We start from the raw sequence: 23,430 nt of genomic DNA, 5'->3' as shown, positions 1-23,430 counted from the left end.
AGTAAAAACAAACACATACACACACTAGACGGACCAGTTATTTTCTGAGGGGTGAGTTTGATTATCCGCCACTGCCGAAGTAGGGGCGGATCCAGGACAAACTGCTGGGGGGCGGTGGGTTGTCATACTGCTACTTAGAGCTACTTTTAAGAGCTTGAAACTCTGGAATGGGTTTTATTTATATATATAAAATAAGAAACTTTCCTCTTCTGGTGGGGGAGAGATCGCCCCGATCGCCTCCCCCTGGAACCGCCACTATCCTGAAGTGATTTTCCAATTGTAGAAGTCTGGATTACCAGTGGCAAAGCCATAAATGTAGCATAATTACGTTAGTCTTTTTCATTTTATTTTTCATATCCTGGGATGGAAATTAAAATTAATGCATATTTACACGTGAATACGAGCAATAAAGTAAATACACAACTAGTTATTTTACGCACTTTTATGTACCGTAAGACAGGGATACTTTGCACACGATTTAAGGAATGTTAAAGAAAATCGCATGTAACTTACAAACGTAATGATTTAGAACACTGTATTTTAAACATATAATAGCTAGATATATTTGGAAAACATTCGTGCAAGTTCATTAGTAAACATTCAGTATGACCATAGTTATTGAAATATAAACTTTGGTGCAAAGTAACCCCAAAGTTGGAGTTACTTTTCACAACATACAAAAAACTATGTTCAAAATACGAATATAACGTTTCTGTACGATGTTTTCCTTTACATTTTACTTTCTACACAAAATTGCATACAGTTTACAAGTGTTGATATTAGAATGAGGGTACTTATTATGAATTACCAATATTTGTAAAGAAAATTATGAATTTTCTGGAACCGGCACAGGAACCAAATTCTATTAGTTTAGCATATGTCCCACAAATATGCCAACTCAGGAACAGAAAAAAGATCCCCGTGAACTGATTTGTCTTGTTTATTCCTTATGTTCAAGAATATCATCCCAATCGTAATAATTGGAAGATTTGCGGGCTTTGGGATTTTCAGGTTGAAGCCCATCAAAGTTGCATGATTTCTTTCTTTAAAAATCTAATGTTAGTAATTCCTACGCGTATAAGCTTCAATTCCCCCACCAAAAAAGTATAGTTATTTCTAGAAAAAACGAAACGTTTGTGAGTGAAGTCTCTCAAACTATTTTTCTGGATCCGCCACTGTTCATAATTTATTTTCCAACAAGAAATTCATTCCGGCATCTATCTAAATAGGAAATTTACCTAAATTTAGAAAATAGGAGGTTCCAGTAGTAATAATTTCCTACCTAAGATTTACTTTGGACTTGTGCAATGTAACCCCGATTAGAGGCTGAAACCGTCTTCTTCCACTTTTACTTTTTTCTATGACTTTAAAACGTTTGACATTTCATCTTCAACTATTGTATCAAAGTCACATTATACACAGCAGTATTCTACGAAACTGACTTAACTTTGACGGAAATTCTTGTAGGTGATATGTTTCAAATTTTGGCTGTCTTTACAGCGACTGCTTTCCATACTTCTACAACAACACACCTTCCGCGTAATTAGAATTGATATTAACACCCAACAACAGGGCCGGATTTCCCAATAGGCCGGTAGGCCCGGGCCTATGGGCGCAAGCTCCCAGGGGGCGCACGGCCGAGAGAAAAAAACATTTAAAAAATATCTAGAAATAAAAATAAATAGCCATAACTTAACATATTTTTTGAATTGATTTTAAAAAATCAGGCTAATAAAGCATTCTGATTTTGAAGTTCATTGGAACAAATAATTGTTGGTAAAGTTAAACTATTTTTCAACATTATGAATCAACTTCGTTACAACATTGATTGCCCAACATTGATATTTATTTCCCCAAATGGCTAAATTGAACAAAACCAGTTATTTACCAATCTTTTGTTAATACATTAATTGTATTTTGTTAAGCCCAGAACCAAGTAAATTTCTCAAAAAACTTGCAATGATTAAATTGCATCGTGGAGTGGTGTTTAAGCAATTAACATATAGGCCTGATATAATTTTTTAATAAAGGTTTTTAGGAAAGTAACTTTAACCAGAAAAAAATATTGGGCCTAGGGGCGCCAAAATGGTAAATCTGGCCCTGCCCAACAATACAGCTAAAATACAGTTAGATGTTCTATGTTATGGTGGCAGTTGAAACTTCCTCTTTACAATTCATGGTTTTACCGACAGAGGACTGTGAAACTCTTTTCATATTTTGTGCAAAGTAACCCCTGATGTGCAAATTAACCCTTACGGTACTTTATTTGTTTCCCGTAAAATACACTGAGGTGCTAAGGGACTATAGCCCCTCTTTCCCCCTAAAACTGCCGTTAATGGTTGAGATTAGTTTCTGGTGCACTCAAAGTTAACGAACCTGCACCCTTGACCCACATGCTTCTGTTGTCATTTTCCGCAGTACGACTTTTTGTTTCCGCATACAACCACTCATTTGTTTCCGAAATCGTATGATCGATTGTTAGAGCCGCGCTGCCGAGATTTTTGGACACTAGTAGATTACGTGTAGAAATTTACAGTATATAACGCGTGCAAGGCACTGATAATAACAACTATGGATTCTATTTACCACTACAGAGCTTTATATTGTTACTTATGTTATAGAGCTGTAACCATTTTCTTGGTTATTTTCTTTGATAACATAGTTCATCCATAATTTTACAGATAAAGATGCTCACTTTCTCCACCTTGACGTTGTGTAATGATCTTGGTCTCACGTGTGTGGATACTGTATATTCAATAGCTATGGTTCAAACAGCTGTTGCAGTGTTGCCGCTGGTTGGCTCTGTTTGGTGGGCGTAATGAGTGCGCGGTAGTGCAATGTTTGTGTTGTTTTGGCAGCGAAAACGCGAGTGCCGAGCCAGGCGAGAACGTACTGAAACACGATCTCTGTCAGGGCTTGGATGCTATTTTCGTTCAGTGTACCGGTGATTTATTTATAGAAATGGTTGATCTCATTCTAAAACCAATTTGGAACTTACTTGTGGAGGGATGGAGCAATATGGCCGACCTGGCGGACAGTATAGATGATCTGATCTGTAGCTTTGAAGGCGGCGGAGAAACAACAATGGATACGGTGGCTATGTTGATGTTTGGATGGATGATATTTGGTTTAATAGTTTTGGCGATAGGCAGGTATATTTATGGACGATTTTTAATTTCGTCGGTGCCGGAGGAAACGAAAGAAATAATTGAAGAAAAAGTACCTCCTGCTTCTGTCAGTGAAGAAACTGTCGAAGCTAAGGAATCCCGATCCTCTACTGCCGTTACACCCACACCACCGGCTCGCAAGAGATTATCCAGAAAATCATCTGGTAGCCCGGCGCGTCCCTCAAAATCTCCGACGTTGGTATCACCTCCAATTGCAACTGGTCCGGAAAGTGAAAGTGTGAAGTGGGTGAATGAAGTGTTTGGTTGGTTGTATTCTGACATTTCTGTTGTGAATGACATTTTGAATGTTTGGATACAAACGTTAAATGTGTCTACAAAGAAATCTGTGGCAGATGTAAGTATTATTATGAAATTACGAAAGTTTGATGTTTTATATATAATGTGCCTTGCACTGTAAGTTCAAATATACGGTATGTGTACTTAGTTTTGTCAACAGGTATAAGGATAAGACACAAATTCAGACACTTTTGTGTTCCAATGACTGTTTTGAATAAATTCTAATTTTGGGGGCCAGAAGTTTTTCCTAAGAATCCATACCTTTTCGATAAACGTAGTTTAAGTTTGGTTAGGGTGGGGTAGGTTAGGTTACATCACATTCTATTTACTTTCATGGATTGTATTGGCCCCTCGCAAGTAGAGTTAACCCGTTACTGTTCAAAATCATTGTGTGCGGTATACGTAATGTTCATGTTAGAAACGGTGAATAAGTTGATCGTGTTTAGGTTGATTGTTGCAAATTAGTAATAATAATGGGTTCAGCCGGATATCTGTGTCCGTACACTAACTACTACACTACCCGATCTACTCCCCGAATTACCACACACCCTGATCTTACGAATCAATAACCATACTTTCAATCACATGATGGGTTTAGTTCTGTTGTTCTAATGAAATCCCCCCTTCCCCCCTTTTAAAGGAAATGAACCTTTTCTAATACGTTGAGTTATTGAATACATTTCCAAGAGTAAAATTTGGCCAGTTTAATGATTGCATTGCCATGATTTAAGGAATGGCATATAGTATTTTGGCAATGGTAGACCTACATTCCTTTTTTAAGGGGGGGGGGATAAATTTGTGAAACCTACAAAAGAAATATGTTAATTGATTTCACAATAGGATTGTAAAGGTAATCAAAATATATCGGGATCTTACCTCTCACATGTATAGTAAGGTAGAAGTACGAAATGCAAAGTGCAAAGTGTGTCTTTCATGCGTAGTGCTCCATAAGGGAGACATAATGACGTGAATTCGTATGTGAAGGCAGTGTATAAAGACAGTAATCATAGAAGTACCACAAAGTTGTGCCACAAGGTATATGCTTTTATAACATATGAAGTGATTCTCCACTATCCTAGTTTATGCATAGTCGCTAAAGCGCCTGCTCCGTACGAACGCACCCCTTAGTTATTACGCGGGCCCCCTTGCTACACCCCTCCCTGACTCGATTAGATAGCATTCGTGCTTCTTTAGTGGCTACCTATCACAAGTTGATTTGTGTTTTAAGTTCATGTTTCATGTAAAGGTATTTCTTTTTTTTTAAATGCCATATGCGCACACGCTGAATTTATACCCAGCCCTTTTAAAGTCATACAGCAGTAATTATTCAGCTCCTCTCTTAAACACTTTCTAAGGCAATAAGAGAACATTCCTTGCTAACTGAAAGCTATATTTCATTGATGCCAGTATGCCCTCCTAAAATAGGATAGTACGGGCAGCAATTAATTTTATGTTACAGTATGAGTTTACTATTATATTACGTTAATATAGGTCGTTTTCATTATTTTTACCTGCCACCCATTTCCACTTCACCCTTATACCGATGGGGGTGAATTTGGACTCATCCCATTAGCGCATACGTTTTCTGGAAATTGAAATACATTCAGGCAGTTTATTTTTTTACTATTTTTTTTTTCAGAAAAAAAGGCACAATGCACATTATGTCATATCATCGTACTGGAAACTTGAAGAATATTTCTGTAATGTTTGTGTGAACATAAATGGTGAACTACTGTGAAACATGTTTTTGTATATGACTCAATCGCAGGGTTCGTAAAAACCATGGTTTTTGTTGAAAAAACAAAAACAAAAACAAAAAAAACAGTTTTTTTTTTGTTTAAACCCGGTTTTTGTGGTTTAAACCAGTTTTTTTGGTTTAAATAATTTACTCTGTGTACTAGCTGAACCTGCGCTCTCTACACAGTGCATCATTCACATATGATCATGAATCTCCTTTTTATTCCTCACATCTGTACATGTTCCTTTACAGACACAAGTGAAAGACGTCTTGATAAAAATTGGCAAGAGATACCATAAAGGGGAGATTTTTTTCTATTACTTTTTCAATATCTCGCATTGTTTGCAAGATTTGAGCCTACTTCTGGTTGGAGTTTCTAATTCATGTATGATCAGTGTTTTCTTTCTTCTTGCATGCATTATGTAATAAGCAAATACATTACACACACAATTAATTATAATGTCAGTGATATATGGTGTTCATTGGGCAAAACACTGCAAACAATAAATATTCCTCTTAGAGGAAATAGTTATCCTTCGTTTTTCATTATAATTTGGTCATGAAACAAACGCCTGAGAGGTATGCAATCCCTGTATACAATTATGTGGAGTTCGAATGTATAATGCGTAGGATATGATGCTTTAGTTGTTTTTTAATTTCAACACTTCCAGTGTACCCGTAAAAATATAATAAAGAAATAGTGGCCATGTTTTTTAAATATTCAATTAGTAATGGACAATCTACATAAAATTTGCAATCGATGAGTGAAAACATCATCTTTCTAGAGCCTGTAGTTTCCGAGATCTCATTGTCGAAAGGATTGGCCAGAAACGTATAAATGTCCACAAACGTATAGTTTAAAACAACTCCAAAGATGGCAGCACAATTCATTTGCATTGATTTTGGAAAATTCTTATTAAAATACAAAGACTTTGAACATAATTTAAACAATAAACTTTATGAAAAAGGTCTAAATAATTTAATTAAAGTACACCTAATGTAAAACATTAGTCTCTGTTAAACGTGAAATCACAAATAATCGTAATTCAAAGGTTTGAAATCCAATGTTATAAGTTGGAGCTCAGGCGCTTTTGTTTATAATGTAGCATTTTAATAGATAGATTTATATTAGATATGGACAGAAATTAGTTTGTTTCGCCTTGGTGTTATTATGCAGCAACAAGGTTATGCTGGAAGGGGTCGCATAAGCTTAAAGCAGAATCCAAACCGCTTCTCGACTTACATCCAAGAGAAATTGTCCATTTGGATACGAAACCGGGACTAATTGGTCACAAATGTGATTGCCGACTCACTCACGAAGGGACTCCTGATAAAAATACGTTGTACTGATCTTTACATAGGCGTACGTATTATAATTGTCAAGAGTCATTTCAAAAGAACAAAAGGATAAACAGTTACACAAGTAGAATTATATGTAAATTGGGAAACTCACGCCTTAGCCATTGAGAAAATCTTGTTGTTACTTTAAATGTATTTGTATGTAAAATTTTAAGGTCAACATATCATAATCACTACGCTAAACTGAGGTATTAATTTACAAGTTTGGTATGTAGATATCATTCAATAAAATTAAAACAAAGTCAAATCCAAGTTGATGTTGAAAGCTACGTAGGCAGTTGATAAATTTTGCCAATTTCTATCAATAAGAGGCAAGCTTGGCTTCTTTATAAAACAATAGACATTCATTCAAGTAGAAATATATAATTTGGTTTAATTTCATATATTTAGGCTTAACGTCCTTATGAAATACCAAGGTTATCACGGAGAAGACTTTCGTTTAAAGAGACACCTCGAATCGCTACTTGGCTTACACTTGGAAGATGGGTTGTGGTTCGACCGAGAATTGAACACGGGACCCCTTGATTAAAAGGTGAAAAGTAGATAAACGTAATGCGGATGGTTTGATATGTGGAAACGTCACCATTAAGTTCACACAATTTAAAGCTTTTTTCGTTTTTTTTTTTTTTTTGTTTAAACCAGTTGGTTTTTTTGAAAAAAATAGCTGGTTTAAACCAATCAACCCTGCTAAATCGTATGCAACATCATACAGAGCTTTTTCGTAAGTCTGCGCCAATGGATTAAACGGCATCGAAAATGTCACTATTTATTTCAGAGACCTTGTAAACTATGGATTGCACATTAATATCTGTCGTTTTCGGTTATTTTTACACCTCTTCTCACCCCTATGTCTCATTCTTATTATGATGGGGAATGCATTTTGACGTAAATGTCAATGGGAGTGTCCCTATACATCTTAGCGACCCCAACAAGTATGGAACATGTGACCCCTTCGAACTCTCACGGTGAAAATTGTCAATGCAATATTGTAAGATTCTAAAGAGGCCTAAAGGTTGGGATTCATGCCACTTTTACTTGATTCAGTAATTATTGCGTGATGAGATAAAACAAACATCCGCTTTTATATGTTGATAATAGTTCTACAGTTTTATTCGCGGGGGTGTCCATCTGCCCAAAAGTTACCATTCTCCCGATCATATGTACCCTTTTTGCCCCCTGAATTTATCATTTTCAATGAAGAATAATTGTCCACACAAGTATTCTCATGAGTGGAACCTGTGGATACCGCTAATGTTCGTGAAGTTTAGGGTTACTATATACCAGACTTTCAATAAGATGACATTTGTAGATTTCATAAAAATATTTTTAATTTTCGACAGATCTCTTGATGGCATAGTAAGAACAGTTTATACAACTAAATTTTTAGAATACCAATTACGTGAATATTATCATAAATTTCTTTCCTTCGCGCGACGTATTCTGTGGAACAATATTAACAATGACAATTGCTTACAAATACATATGAGTTGACCATTGTTAAAATTGGATATATGCAATTTTCAAATGGAACATATCCCCTTTAGCAATGACCGACTCATACATTTATTTGTTTGTATATATATACGTAAAATATGAATGTTAATGTTGAAGCAGCAGTCAGTACCACTAAAACAGAGGACGCATGGTAACTCTGGTGATGGTGATTCCTCTTCCCGTAAATTCACCTGTGCCAAACCTGTAGGTGTAGTATCAGTGGAGATTTTGTGCAGAAGAGTAGAGAGATAAACTGAAAGAAATTTAATTTTTGAACATTGCTATTATTATGCCTTTAAATCTGATACATTTCTTATATCTGCCAAGATGAAGGTTTCCTGTTCAATAAAATAGGAGCTCTTTAATCTGGCACATTCGGGACCACGGCCGTGCCAAATTAATGATTTTGTCGGATTATGGAGTGTCAGTATAGTTTAATGCGAAAACCAAAGATAAATCCTTCTAGATAACACTGCAATGAATTAAAACTTGTATTTTGAGTGCTTATACATTCTAAATCTATTCAGACGATACTGATAGCCTTTGGTACAAAGTATTTCGTAGCAACTGTTGGGTTTAAAATATTCTTATTAATTATAATCACTGGCGGATCCAAGGGGGGGGGGAGGAGGAGGAGGTGACCGCCTGCCCCCAAAGGTCTGGTTTTTACTTCCAGCATTTATCGTTGGAAAATACAAATATGGTCTTTTCCCGACCGATTCAATCTGTGTGACAAACCTATCAGAGTCTATTCAAAATGTGTGGTACTTCATAGTACGTAATACAGACATATTTGAAGTGTGAATACTTCTGTCCCTAGTTCCTTGAGGCGGTCACCATAAGCCCCAAAGGAGCGAGAATATGTTTCATTCGTTGGACGAACAGCTGTAGGAAGGAGGGTAAGACGCAGGCACGCAGCCAGAATTTCGTGAAGGGGGGGGGGGTCCGTAATATGAAATACTGTGGTCATCACACCAGGGGCTCGATCATTTTAGACTATTTTACTGGAACATATATTGGTTCGTTTAACCAGGATTTCTTAACGGTAGGGGTGGGGGTGACATGAAATTCTGAAGGCCCAGGAGCTTGATCAATCTAAACTACTTTACTATCAACATATATTCGTTTGTTACGACAATAAAATGAGGATATGTTGGTAAGTATTTTAATGACAAACTATGAAGAAATCTCGAGTAAAATAATTTAAAAAAAAAGTCTTGAAAAAGATTTTATATTTACGTCCTTCCTTTGTTTATTCAAATATAACTATTTTCTTTTCATTATGACCTCAACTCGTATAAAAAGTGCATATTCGCTATTATAAAACGTGCATACTCAATAATGTCTTGCAAAATATTTTACAATATCTGCGTTCCTTTCCCTGTTGAATCAAATGCTAACAGAAGTTTACATAAATTTTTGTTTTTATTATTCCATCAACTACTGTCGGTTCCAAATGACAGTTTAAAGGATGAGTAGAAAATTGTTTTTGAAATAACATGTTTGATACTGCAAGGATGCGATGAAGAAAGATAACGTTAAAAAATGTCCACGCAGTTACACAACGGCACTATGCTTTCGGAAGCTTGAAATTTCCCTGACTAGTAGCAGAAATTCTGAGAATTCCGTAACTTTTCTAGAAATTTCAAATTCCCTGACTCTTCCAGGATATCTCGCTCACCTCGCCACCATGTGTTGCAAGTACAGTAAGAAGTCGAAAATCCGAGCTAATTGGAACCACAAGTTGTTTGGATTTTCAAATTGTTCGGATTTTCTAAAATAACCAAGAAAATGCTATTTAGGCTTAAAAATACTGTTCGGTATGCTCTTTTATCGATACAGTGGTTATACAGTACATACAGTAATTACAATACCGTACGTAAGGCTACTTACTTTTAATGTTTCTGAAGAACCTGCTCGTACACTAAATTACACAGTTCTTGTAACTCACACTTAAAACTTAACCTGTTTAGGCCTAAGGGAAAATAAAAATAAAAATATGCATGACAAACAATTGCATATTAATGAGCTTTTGTAAAAACACGGATTTCACACAACGCCGACGGGCAACCCTATTGTTTGTTTATCGCTAGCACTAAGACAAAATGTAAAAAGCTTCTAGGGACCAAGTTCGGATTATCGACGTCCTACTGTAATACAAATCTTCTCATAAAAAAGAGTAACCAAAAGCTTCGTGTAGCTTTTTATTTTTAACGCTGATCCTTCTTTTTTTCTCATTTCATTTTTTTCATCCTTCCTTATTTTTTTTCATTTCTGGTCTCGAAGGGGGGGTCCGGACCCCCGAAACCCCCCTGGCTACGTGCCTGGTAAGACGCCTCACTCTTTGGACTAAAAAGATATATTTTAAAAATGTGTCCTAAAAAAAGGGATATGGAAATGGAATTCGGATCCTGAAACTTCAAGTACCGTACTTTTACCTTGAATAAAGGGAAATATAGAATTTTCAGCACTCCTTACCGAAAAGCTCTCTGAATCTGACGTGAGACTTTTCGGTTGGTTGATTGATTGATATGTATTTACGTCGTTTGTCAAATACGATGCTTTACAGAACGAGAACTAGAGTTTAAAGTTGGATCTGAACCACTGTAGTGCATTCGATGCTCACCGTGAATCAAACCACAGAACCTCATGCATCAAAGATCGAAGGTACGTTCGCTAGCTACTAGATCAATAAAGAGAGCCGTGACTTTTGGGGTTCAAACACGGAAACATTAGGAAGGGACCAGGGATTTATTGTGACTTTTAATGGCATTTCATCTTTTCTTGAAAACTAAGTCCTGAGTGAATAACTGATCGCACAGGTCAAACCGCTCAAGCTAGAAATTAGAATTCGGACAGTAGATAAGATTTATAACGTAGAGTATCACTAAGGAAGAATTTCTTGGAAATTCAAAGAATGGAAAGGGGGTGGCCATCTCTCCGAATCCCTTAAGGATGAAGACTTGAAATTTGGTATTTGGATTTCTCATTTTAAATAATTTGGCGTTTTTTGATACTTTAGTAAAATGGGAAAAAATGGAGGGGAAGAGAAGGGGGCGCGAATTGCAATTATTAAAATAAGATATCAATATCTAAGAATCTTCGAAGGTTAGAAGGTGATGAAATTTGGTGTACGGACTTCTCACTCAAAATAAATCAATACGTTTTTAAGCGTTTTTGATATTTTACCTAGAAGGAAAGAAAAGGTTGGAAATTATTATTATTATTATTATTATTATTATTATTATTATTATTATTATTATTATTATTATTATTATTATTATAACATGCTTATATCTTGGGATCCTTTACGGTTAGAGATATGAAAGTTGGTAGTTTAATTGTTCATTTAAAATAATTAAATATGTACCGGCATTTAAGCGTTTTTTGCCACTTAACGTAGAAGGGAAGGAAAAGAGGTGGGGGTGGTTCACTAAAATGCCTTACGAGGTGTTTGAATTTCGTGACGGAGTTTTAGCTCAATCCAATGCTATATGAAAGAGAGAGGAGGAAGAACGCGAAATATTGTGCCACAGTAGCACGTAGGAGCATTTGCTATACTGTGTCAGGCCGTATGAGAGCAAATTGGGGGTCTGGAGGCGAAGGCTAGTATAATATAGTTTTATTGTTGTTGTAAGCAGAGCTATAATTGTACTTTGTTTCTAACAACTGCATTTAAGAAATTACCTTATAGAGCCAATTTCCAATCCCCTATTCCTAGTCTGGTCTAATGCTTTTTTTTCTTTACATACTCAATTTATACCACTGCAAAAGAGGTATATTCGTACCGGATACCCTATACAGAGCGTCAGCCGAAAGAACATTTCAACACTAAAAAGGTTGAAGGCGGCTACGGTCCCGGATGGGTGCAGATCGACTTAGCGACCTGGCACAACTATATACGCACCGAGGCAAACGTAGATTACGATCGTGTCATCGTCAGATTTGCCAGGAACAAGACAGGGCGTATATTTGAGTTTGTGCTATAACTTTCACAGAGATGGACTGCAAGGTGACTAAGGCCGTTGTGTGGTTTCCGCCCGTCGTGGTGTTTGCTCGTAATTATTTTCAACTTGTGGGTATTCCTAAAAGTCAAGAGCCAAGATGAACTCCTTGGATGTATCTGAATCGCAAACAAAATCAAGAAAGATGAACGAACTCCAAAAAGTTTTTTTTTTTAATTCCTTTCTTAAAATTTTTAACTTAAACAAAAGGGCACAACCACAATCGTAAAAGATGTGTACCGGCATATAGGCTATATTATATTTTTAATAAACATTTATATATTATACATATGATATTTGTTTGTTTAACGTCCTACGTTTGTGCCAGAACGGCTAAAGGAGACGTGGACCTATTGATCATAGTGGAATCCGAACCATTTAGTCGCTCAACTGTAACCCTACCGGGAATCGAATCCGGGATCACGTGCACGAAAGGCAAGCGTGTTAGCCATTAGACCAAACGGGGTCCATATTATATCTGAGGTGAAAGAAAAAAACAAGTTATATATATTTTATTCTCTATTGGTAATTTCGTTTAAAGGTGAGAATTTTTCAAAATAAATTTTAATGTTCATTTTTTTTTAAAATATCTGATATGAAATAATATATCCAGTCGGTATGTTTTAGGAAATATTCAGTAATGTGTGCAGTAATGAACGGAAACACCACTTTGGTTTTACATTTCTGATCTTCTTTCGTTCATTTTGTTGTAGACTTTGCTAATCTTTCAGTTTATTTATTTTTTACTAGTTATACATTATAATAGTTTATATTGTGATTCTATATAATTTTAATTCATGTAAAATTTATACAAATTTCGTGCTAGATCCGACAAAATTTCTGTTGAGTTTGGGTAAGAGAAAGTTTACTATTGATATTTTTTCTAATACATTATTTGCAGTATTTTACTGAATAAATTGTGCATTTACCTTCGTAGTGATTTATATGGTTAAGGAGTACTGCAATATATTATATTTATCTGTAGGATTTATCTTCACAATTCATTTCTTTGTATGTTAATGCTGTAGGTTAACTTCAAATTGTCGCTCTGGGTTCCTGTTAGTAATACAGTATAATATTTGAATTGTCAGCAATAACGTTAAGTCTTTGGGGCTCTGATATAAACCAATCCCGCAACATTTGGAGGTAAGAATGTTAATTGATTGTACCGTCAAAAAAAAAAAAAAAAAAAAAAACGGCCCTATGAGGTTCGTACTGGACATGTGGGGGATTGTGCTGTAACTATTCATAATAATACGAGGATTGGTCGAAGTGAGATGGTATGGGGTGGTATGCCATAGCGCCTCTGGTTTTTCAGTGATCAAGACACTGTCACTGGAGAGTAGATGCTAAGTACCTTTAATAAATCCCATTTTTATACACAATAATTGACGAATAGCTTTTGCACGTAAAAAGGATTTTATTTCTTATGTAAAAATAATTTCTAAGTTGATGACCGACATTTTTATCCTTTTCCTACATTTTGTTTTTCAAAACGATGTATCTTCAAAGAAGCTCATCTAGTTTAAATTTTGATGTGCTATATTTGATTTCTTTCTTACGTATGTGTGTGCCTTCTTGCTTTTCTTCATATAAATGTGGTTTGAGCATAAGCGGATTTAGATGTTGTCTGATGTGAGGGCGGATTCTCCGGGAGTTTGGAACATGGATCAGTCGAGTGGGGGATCTATGAATTTTTCCGCAGGAAATTGTTAATATAAAAGCTCGGTTTTTGAGCATTTTCATGTATAATTCTCTATATTACAACATAAGGGGATATTATTTATATTTTTTCAAAACGTTGTTGACGGGGGTCAAAGTCTCTCCATGTCCTCCCCCCGTAAGTAGAGATAATCTTTCCAATGGTTTTCAGTCATTATTTAAATAGAAATGCAATCTTTTAAGCAACATATCCTAACTGTATTTCAACATTTAGATATCAGGTATGTCGAGTCAAAATCGTAACAAAACATACTGCCTCTGCTGTTTTTCCACTTCGAACACTGAATACGAGTTTTCCTTGCTTTAGGAAAAAACAAACACATTCAGTAAATTTGATTAAGCTTCTTGTCTTTGTCTCATGTCTTCATCACTTATTTACTCATGATGGCCTAAAATATTTTAATTCAAGATCTTTTTTCATGCGTGTCAGCATAGTCTATTTTGGAACTCGAAGTTCACAGAATATTTTCCGCAATTATTTTATTTTATTAATTTACTGGTATTTTATTTTATTTTGAGATCTCATCACAGAGTCTGCCACTGCTGTACATGTTTCTTGTCTTGTTGATGGTCGACCTAACCTTTTTCCTATCTGTGGTGGAAACGTGTGCATGGGTTTTCTCGGAGTTTTCCCGTTTCCTCCCACTTTCTTCATTCCACCATTTCATTCATCTCTCATCATCACCGTCTCCTTTAGCCTAACCGGCATAACCGTGGGACGTAAAACTCAAAAATTTCATTTCATTTCATTTTTTCCTATCTAAAATAGATCCAGTTCGCAAGAGTTTCTCTTACCATCACAATATCGTTCGTTTCGGTGGAGCTGCTTTATTGAATTGTGTTCCAAAATCTCATTGCATATTTTTCATGGTTTTCCCGGTATATGAACGTTCATAACTCCATGCATTTGCCAGAACGGTCTTCCACCTTATAGTTACTTGCATCAGCTATCTGAAAAAAAAAAAAAAGAAATGGAGAATTATTGTGCATACCTAAAAAAGAGGTGTGAGCCATCTGAACAGGAGATGGAGTAGAATATACATGCTTACAAACAAAAGAGAGGGGGTGACGACTTCAGGACCGTACTGTATATGGTAATAGCGTATTTAAGAAAAAAAAAATAAAGTTAAAAATGCTGAAGCAACTCTTATTGATGCCAAGCAACTTCATATGGATTGACCAATTTTAAAGCATTTATTCTGGTACTTGAAACATTGAATAATGTAGAAGGATTTAGTCTTTTCGTGCAGGTTAAGAACTACCTACTATACAAAATATGGCTGGAAAGCAAATCTCTTGATGCTTTAAATACACTTATTCTGTTAACAGTTTGTCATTTCGCTAAACATGCTGGATAAGGATATTTGTTTCATAATGCACACGGAGATGCAGGGGCTGAGGGAGCTAAAGCAAACGAGTGGCATAATGCAAATGCGCCGAATGCACAGGAACAGGTACTATTCGAAGTCACTCAGAGTTAAAGTACTTCAGACAAATGCTTATTTGGCGTCGGGATACTAAGATATGTGGATAGAGTGCTTCTTTTATGGAGGCACAAATGGAGGACACGTTCTACCATAGTAGAAATTTGAAGATGTTATAAATGAATTTTATTAAGCATCGTTCTTTCTTTGTAAAGTTATATACGAGTATTTTACCGCAATATTTCCAATTCAAATCCGGATAGTTCTCAATCTGCATCATTGTAAATATTTTTAGTTTAAATCTTCAGAGCGTGTTTTCCTTATGTTGAGTGTACTTTAAAAAAATGAACGTGAGTTGAGCGCGTTGGTTTTAAAAACTGGAGTTCGAAGTGAGGCAACAATGGCGGCTTTAGTGGGTGGGCCGGGTAGGCACGGGCCTACCCAAAAGTTTTGGAAAGTATATAAACGCTAAAAGATACAATAAGAATAAATATATTTTTCACTATTTATATTAATGGTAGATAATTGTTTAACAAATAGCATCAACCACGGCTGTAAAAGTAATTTTCTGCTGTCATTATCAATCAAATATGTATATGTATCCATAAGCAAGGGAGCGGGGCTAACCAAAATTCAAATCTTAAAGCCGACCCTGTGAGGCAACTCACTTTTCACACCAATATACAGAGGCGGCCTTAGTAATATGCGGGGCCCCGGGCGGGGGAATTTGGTAGACGAAGCCCCCCGAAGCCAGGAAACATAGGGGAAATTTTTGAGGGGGTAAGGGGTTCTTATGGCATGGGGGTCGATATAACTTACGACATTAATGATTCGGAAACATTTTACATGCATGCAAGATCAACAAACTAGAACACATAATAAAACTATCACTGACTTACGAAGCAGCTGCTTTGACGGTCACAGACGGAAGTCCACTTTTCTGGCTTTTCGCTGTGCAAAATCGTTGATAAGGTCCTCGTAGTCCATTGTTGAGGCAACTTCCTTTTCGATGGACAAAATAGCTAAACCGCACAATCTGCTTTGCGAGATTGTTGATCGTAGATAGTTTTTGATAAGTTTCAACTTCGAAAAGCTTCTTTCCGCGCTGGAAACTGTCACAGGGATTGTCAACATAATTCTGTATGCAATAACGATGTTGGGAAATGAATCTCGAATGGGCCAAACGTACTGAAGACACTCTTGGGCGGCATTGATGTTATCAGGAAGCATTTCTCGAAAAATCTTCAATTCTGCGCACAAGTCAATTCCGTCCAAATTGCGTGAATCTTCTGCGCGTAACATGTTGTCCAAATCCATGCAGCACTTTAACAAATAATCGTCATTCAGTGACCGCAAACCCTTCAAGTTGTATAGAAATCCAAAGATTGAAGCATACTTTTCTAGTTGTTCGAATCTTTTTTCCATTGAGGTAAGTGCTTGATCCACTATCCATAAGAAATATCCTGTTCTGAAGGACTCCTCCGGCGAAGATGTTTCTTCGTCGTTACCCTCATAATCGAATTGTTTTTTCTTGCATCTGACTCTTCGTTCCTTGAATTTCTGAGCTACGTTCATTTCGGACGCAATTTCCTTTGCTGCGATCATAGCATCGGAGAATCCGGTTTCCCGGTACTTTCTCAAGAAAGTAACAAGGCCTTTGATTTGCTATAATTGCCACATCGAGCTGCATGTCAGCTGATTGCAAAGTTTTGCTGACAGCATTCACAGCAAATAAAATGTCATACCATATGATTAAGCTCAGAATAAACTCGAACCTTTCGAGCTCATAATTTGCAAGACATTCGGCTTCACTTTTTACTAGCGGACGGCGGTGTCTGCGACAGTCAACAGTGCCTCCCTGACTTCTTTCGTCTGATAACTCAGCGCTTTCACACTTTCCAGGCGGCACTCCCACCGCGTTTCTGAAAGTGATTTTGTAGTCATGAAAGGCACGGTTTCTTCCAAAATTTTCCACCTTTCAGCCGAGGCAGCAAGGCATTTATATATTCTCTGTATGACACCAAAAAACGTCACTGCTTGGGAGTTGCATTTAGCCATGTCTCCTAAAACAAGGTTCAAATTATGGCAGCCACACGGAGTGTAAAATGCTCGACTGTTTATGCGAAGAATGTGCGCTTGAACTCCTTGGTGTTGTCTTCCCTTCATGTTCGCACCATTGTCGTACCCCTGGTCACGACAATCGGCGATGTCCAAACCGAGGTTCGCCGGTGCGGCAAGAAGAGCTTCAGACAACCCCTTTCCTGTTGCCTTGTCCACATCCAGAAATTCGATGAAGTGCTCCACCACCTTCACTTCCGGATCTGATACGTCCACAAAACGCAATATTAGGGACATCTGCTCTTTGTGGCCAACATCAGGCGTGCAGTCAAGGATGACGGCAAAATATTTAGCAAGTTTCACTTTATCAATAATTTTCCCCTTTACTTCTGACGGCATCAGGTCGATAAGCTCGTTTTGGATCCTATGCCCGAGGTAATGGTCGTGAGCCTCGTCGTTCTTAATTCGGCGGAGATGTTCTTGCATGGTTGGATCGAAATTGGCGACCATTGTTCGGCGCATAAAGTTTCTCCGTTCTCCCACGAAATTCGCTATTGTTTTCGGCAAGGTACTGTACAATCGCTAGAATTCTTGTTAACACTGCGCGCCAATGCAGCTTTTATTTTCTAATTCGTTCTAGCATCATGTTATCTATTGCGCTACCGTTGGACATTCTCCGAGGTGATTCCAACCACGCTGTCATGCACTTAACGTGATTTACAGAAACTTCGTGGTGCTGAAGTTTATCGCCAAGATGCTTCCAGTCGCAGCAGCCTTCGTTTGCTAACTAGTCTCTAGTAGCTGTCGTGCCAAACAACTTACAAGGAAAGCAAAATACTCTGATCTTCGAATAACTTAGCCATCGCCTATCCACTGTTTCTCCGTTCGGCATCCTCCGTGTAAAGAAATTGTTCGAAAAATGTCTGTTACCTTCGTCCTTTGGGTATTCACAGTTACTTAGCCTGATTGGACCCTTCTCCACTAACATGTCACGCACTTCACGGTTAATATGTTTCCAATTACCTGGATCGTATATTTCCTCGAACAGTGTGCTCGTCGTTTGAAGAGTGTCAGAAGTATGCAGAGGAATGGTCGCGCTTTCACAGGAGAGGTCACTTTCTGGGTCTGTTGCAACAACGTTGTCCCCAGAGAATTGCACCAAGTTTTCATTGTTGCTTGTGGGACAACAGGACGTAGAAACAGTTTTGTTGCCGGCTAGTTTGTTTTCTTCGTCGGACGCAAAACTTGGTATCACAACCTGGTCTGTCGCATCACACCGGTCGCTCACAGTCACAGACAAATCATCATCCGTGTTCTCAAGTTTTTGGTGTTGATCCGCTGATTTTACCGCTACAACAAACTTGTCCAAAGATCCCTTTTGCTTCTGAATGAAATCTTCTTTATATTTCCGTTTCTTGGCTTTCGCAGCCCCACTTTCGTATTTACGGAATTTGTCTCTGTCTCTGCCACTCATGATGGTCACTTATTCTTTGCCCAATAAACGAATAATCGGAAGACACTCACGCACTCATCATAATATTGCGTATCCACATCTCACTACGACTGCGCGGTCCGAATTCTGAAGCCAAACTGAGGTGCTATACAAGGCGTGCAATAGGAGCTATTTCTTGGAAGCGATGACTCAGAGGTGTTCGTAGCAAGAGGACCACTCTTCTGACCCAAAAGCAACAAGCAACATGACTTCTCACTCTATTTCGACAACAAAGAAAAGTTGAGATAAGGCCATTTAGAGTCACGTGCGTGGTATTAGTGTCGCCTTGTTTGCTGACCCATTGTTAATCCGAAACTCAAGGGCGTAATTATTACGGTACTTTAAAACCAAAAATATCATGCTAGAAGCTTTCATAGTAATGGTGGAGATTTCGGGAATTTAAGGCTTCTAAAAGTAAAATATTGAGTAAGAAGTTCTGGTTTATGAAAACTGGTTTCCGAAGAAATTCACCACACCGTATTATTGGCCAAAGTATTCACTTAACTCTAAGCTACGGTACATTAGAATGTTGCAGAGGCCCCGCATATTTGAGCTGACTGTCACAAGAGAATATCCTATCGCGGGGCCTGGGGCGGATGCCCCAGTCGCCACCCCCAAAGACCACCTCTGCAATATAGACCCCTATATATCTGGAGAAAATCTGTGACCCCCCCAAAAAAAAACTTTCAGGTTTCTGAACAAGTGAAAGTCCGAGGGGAGCAGATCAAGCGAATAGGGCGGGTGCGGTAACAGTTCGAACCCACAGGAATAAATTTCTGCCATGGATGGAAGGGACGAGTGAACACGCATTGTCGTAGGCTTTCTTCGCAGTATTCCTGGCCCTTTAAGTCTGATTTCCTCACCGAAACTTCGCAGAGGAGTGCAGCAGTATTCAGAATTGACAGTCTTCACATTTTCCAAGAAATCAATCAAGATAATGCCCCTAACATTCCTAAACATTCGTTCAAAATCAAATCACAAATTTTATTGACATTTCCTGTAGTGGTTAACGTTGAAGGCCTACGGGAGTCATCTTCAATGCTGTTTCTGCCATCCTTAAATTCACTACTCACTTGTTCACCATAGAATACGAGGGCGCGGTGTCTTCTTGTGTCTCTACCATGTCCATATGAATTTCTTGTTGTATTAAGCCTTTTTTATGCAGGTACTTAATAAGAGCTTGATGCTCGATTTTCTCCATGTCACAAATTTACGTCACTTCCCCTAATTTAGCGCCTTATAAACTCCTCATCTGAAGCAATAGAGAAATGAAATTGTACACAGTGACTATCAACGGATATAGCTACGCAGCTGATGTATACAAATATAAAACAATTACTTCCTTCCTTCTTCGTCAGATCACGAACTTTCCAGTCCACCCTCGTATATATATATATATATATATATATATATATATATATATATATATATATTTGATATTTCTCGAAAAGTATTAGCTGGATCTAAACCAAATTTGGCGGGGAACTATCTCATCTGCGAACTGCTAAAATACAGCAATATAAGGCGATCGCTGTATTGGGTCGCGGAAGTCGGCCAGGTACAGGCTTGAATCAACTCGAATCTCCTTATTTATGGAGCTGTATTTCTTGGTAACTACTGGCAGGATCTGAACCAAATTTGATGGGCGACCGTTAGCAGGGGAAGGTAGTCGAATTCTGCGCGGTGGATAATTCTGCGCATACGTGTTTCTTCAACTTGGAGATTCTTTACGACACATTGGTTGCTGCTGCCATGAAGCAACCGTTACTAGTAACTAACATTAAAGGAGGGAAGCCAATGTGTCAAATGTTTAGGCTGTAAGTGGCAGTTGAATTATTTCGTCCCTGTTGATGTTAAATTGTCTTCAAGAGAATTAAGAGGTACGTTCTATATTTTATATATTTCTAGATCGTTACTTTTATATTCCATTTATATTGTAAATGGACATTATAATTACGGCAATTCGTAGTTCTAATCAATTTTTAATAGCTTGTAGTTTTGTGTTTTTTGTTAAATGGCGGAGTGGGGTTATTCTGCGCAAAATCGATGGGTTATTCTGCGCAGTGCGCAGAATTGCACCTCAAGAAGTTTTATGTTAATAACAAGTATACGTAATAGATCCGCAAAATATCGTCACTCTCTGATTTAAGATGTCGGGAAGAATAGAAAGAGCAACTACGAGAGGTAGTTATGCAGAGGAACAACTAAGAGAAGTTGTCGGTGCTGTTAAAAGTGAGTGTGCGATTCGAGAAGTTGGAAGATTGTACGGAATAGCAGAATCTACTATTCGTCTACGGATAAAAACTGGAAATATGGAACATGCTTCTCTCGTAAGGGTTCTCGCGAGAACAAAACACGAATTGGCGGACTATGTGGTAACCGTTGCAAGCGTTTGGTATCACACCTATAGACCATCGGCGTTCGGCATACGAATTTGCTGAAGCAAGTCGAATTGTGCATAATTTTGATGGAACTACCTAACTTGCTGGAAAGGACTGATTGAGACTATTTCTTTAAAGAAATCCAAGAATAAGCCTAAGGAAACCTGAAGAAGTAAGTCTGAATAGGATAAATTGATTCAATGAAGAAGCGGTAACACTATTCTTCAATAACTTGGAAACAGTGATGAAAAAGCACCATTTTCCCCTAAGTAGAATTTTCAACGTGGACAAAAGGGGTATTTCGAACGCACAAAAACTTGTGAAAATTTTAGCACTTAAAGGTCAGAAACAGGTAGGAAGTGCTATGGTGTGCGAGCGTGGAAAGACAGTCACTGTTGTGTATGCTTGTAGTGCATTTGAAATCTTCGTCCCTCCCATGTTTATATTCTCACGGCGACGCATGTACGATCTCGCCAGTATTTTCGATGAAGCATACGTCAAAGTTCCAACTATGGACAAAGCCATAGCTGGATTTAGGGCTGTGGGAATAATACCATTAAACCCTGACAAATTTTCAAAATCAAACTTTCACGATGTCACTATGGAGGAACCTAACATAGTCATTACTGCTGGAGATGATGAGGACAGGTTGGTATAAAACATCGAGGAAACTAGTCGTGATTGTGGAATTCATACTTCAACAGGACATAGTTTTAGTGTCACATCTCAGAATGACATTGTTCTCCCTTATCATAGCACGCTTATGATTTCAATACATTCAAAAATATGTAATATTTTGTTCAGTTATAAAACAAGTAGAGAATAAAGTATATAGTAAAACCTGTCGCCCACCTTGTCGTTCTTTTTCTGAACCCATGCCATCTACATATCTAAGTATGTTATATGTTATGAAAATGTTTCCTTGCTTTAAACATATATATTTGCTTTGCGCAGAATTACCCCATATTACGCGCAGAATTACCCACCTAGTTGGGTAATTCTGCGCAAATGTATAGTTCAGGTTTTTTCTCTATTGTCGAGTACTGGTATGAGCTTTTACTCAAACTACGTCTTTAGCTTGTCTACTACACAACAGACAATGGCTGTGCAAAGTTATGTCCTGATACGTACAAAAACAGCAGAGAAATAACCATTTTTCCTTAAGTGCGCAGAATTCGACCACTTTCCCCCACATCGTGCAAGGAATGAAGGTATTTGCTGGTGAAGCTCGAGTGGGGATAGCTCGGCTCGCCACGCTTAGTCGGATCTGAACTAAATTTGGTGGACGAGCTCGAACAGGGAAAGGCTCGGCTCAGTGTGTATGTGGTACTTTATTTCGCGATAAACGCTGCCTGGATCTGAACGAAATTTTGTGGGGAAATAATCTTTCATCTAAGGATAAAGATTGATGTACGTACGTGTATGATGTCTCGGCTGGGCAATAGAGGCTATGGTTCATAGCTTTACACGTCGAGAGTTCGTGAGTTCGGTTTACCTCGGCTTGTTATACATGATGTCCACAAAGTCTGACCCCGGGCCATTTTCTCAGAAATTATGCGGAATTGGAGATTTCTGCCAACAGTTAGTGTACGTGAAGGCCCAATGTTTGACATGCTTGAGATAAGTGGGTGATTTATGGTGTCTGTATTAAGATTATACTTGTGTGTACTATTGTGTTCAGACATAATTCAGTCTATATATTATTGAAACGATTCTACGAAAACAAAAGTCTTAAAGACCTTTTTTGTGTAGAATTTTATAAACTACAATTTTCTCCTAACTGTTTAGACCCTACCTCTGGTGCGTGGGGTCCCTGGTTCAATCCCTGGACAAGTAAGTTTGTGGTGGACAACACCATGCTCGTGGTTTTCTCAGGTACTCCCGTTTCCTCCCACTTTCTCATTCCACCAACTCTTTCATCACCATTCACTTGCTTTAATCATCGTCTCCCTTAGCCTAACAGGTAATCGCGGGACGTTAAACTCAAAGATTTAATTTCATTTCTTCATCCTAACTTTTCCTCGAAAAATTACAAATTCTTTCATTCCCCAAAACAAAAAATCGAAGGCTCAAATTGAGGATACTTCAGGATATGATGCGGACATCAAAATAATAAAGGTCTCTACATAAATCCAACTTGGTCAGAATTCTTTCGAAGTTAACATCTAAATTTACAAGGCTACAGTGGGTTAAAAGTCAACCAGTCAAAGCTTTCTCATTTCATAATTTTACTTTAGATAGTGTTGGAATGGGGTTGACACTTTTTGATTATGGTGGTTTAACGTTCATGAAGC

At 37.7% G+C, this 23,430-nt stretch overlaps 1 protein-coding gene across 6 annotated transcripts in view; it reads left to right on the top strand.

Annotated features, from left to right (window-relative positions):
* Window positions 1–2,776: 2,776 nt before the first annotated feature.
* LOC145660644 (uncharacterized) overlaps window positions 2,777–23,430 on the top strand; it is a 197,338-nt gene continuing 176,684 nt past the window's right edge. For 4 of the 6 annotated variants that reach the window (XM_081725944.1, XM_081725941.1, XM_081725943.1 and 1 more), the window contains exon 1: window positions 2,780–3,522. In XM_081725944.1, coding sequence (XP_081582070.1) covers window positions 2,962–3,522 — 561 coding nt within the window. In that variant the 5' untranslated portion in view covers window positions 2,780–2,961. Of the gene's footprint in view, window positions 3,523–23,430 lie in introns of all 6 variants that reach the window. The other 2 variants (XM_081725940.1, XM_081725942.1) reach the window with 2 other exon arrangements.

This window comes from Thermobia domestica, chromosome 9, assembly GCF_964235325.1.
Source record: "Thermobia domestica chromosome 9, izTheDome1.hap1.1, whole genome shotgun sequence".
In the NCBI taxonomy this organism is placed as follows: Eukaryota; Metazoa; Arthropoda; class Insecta; order Zygentoma; family Lepismatidae; genus Thermobia; species Thermobia domestica.
The sequence above is the reverse complement of the archived record's forward strand: the minus strand, read 5'-3'. Positions and strand labels throughout refer to the sequence as shown.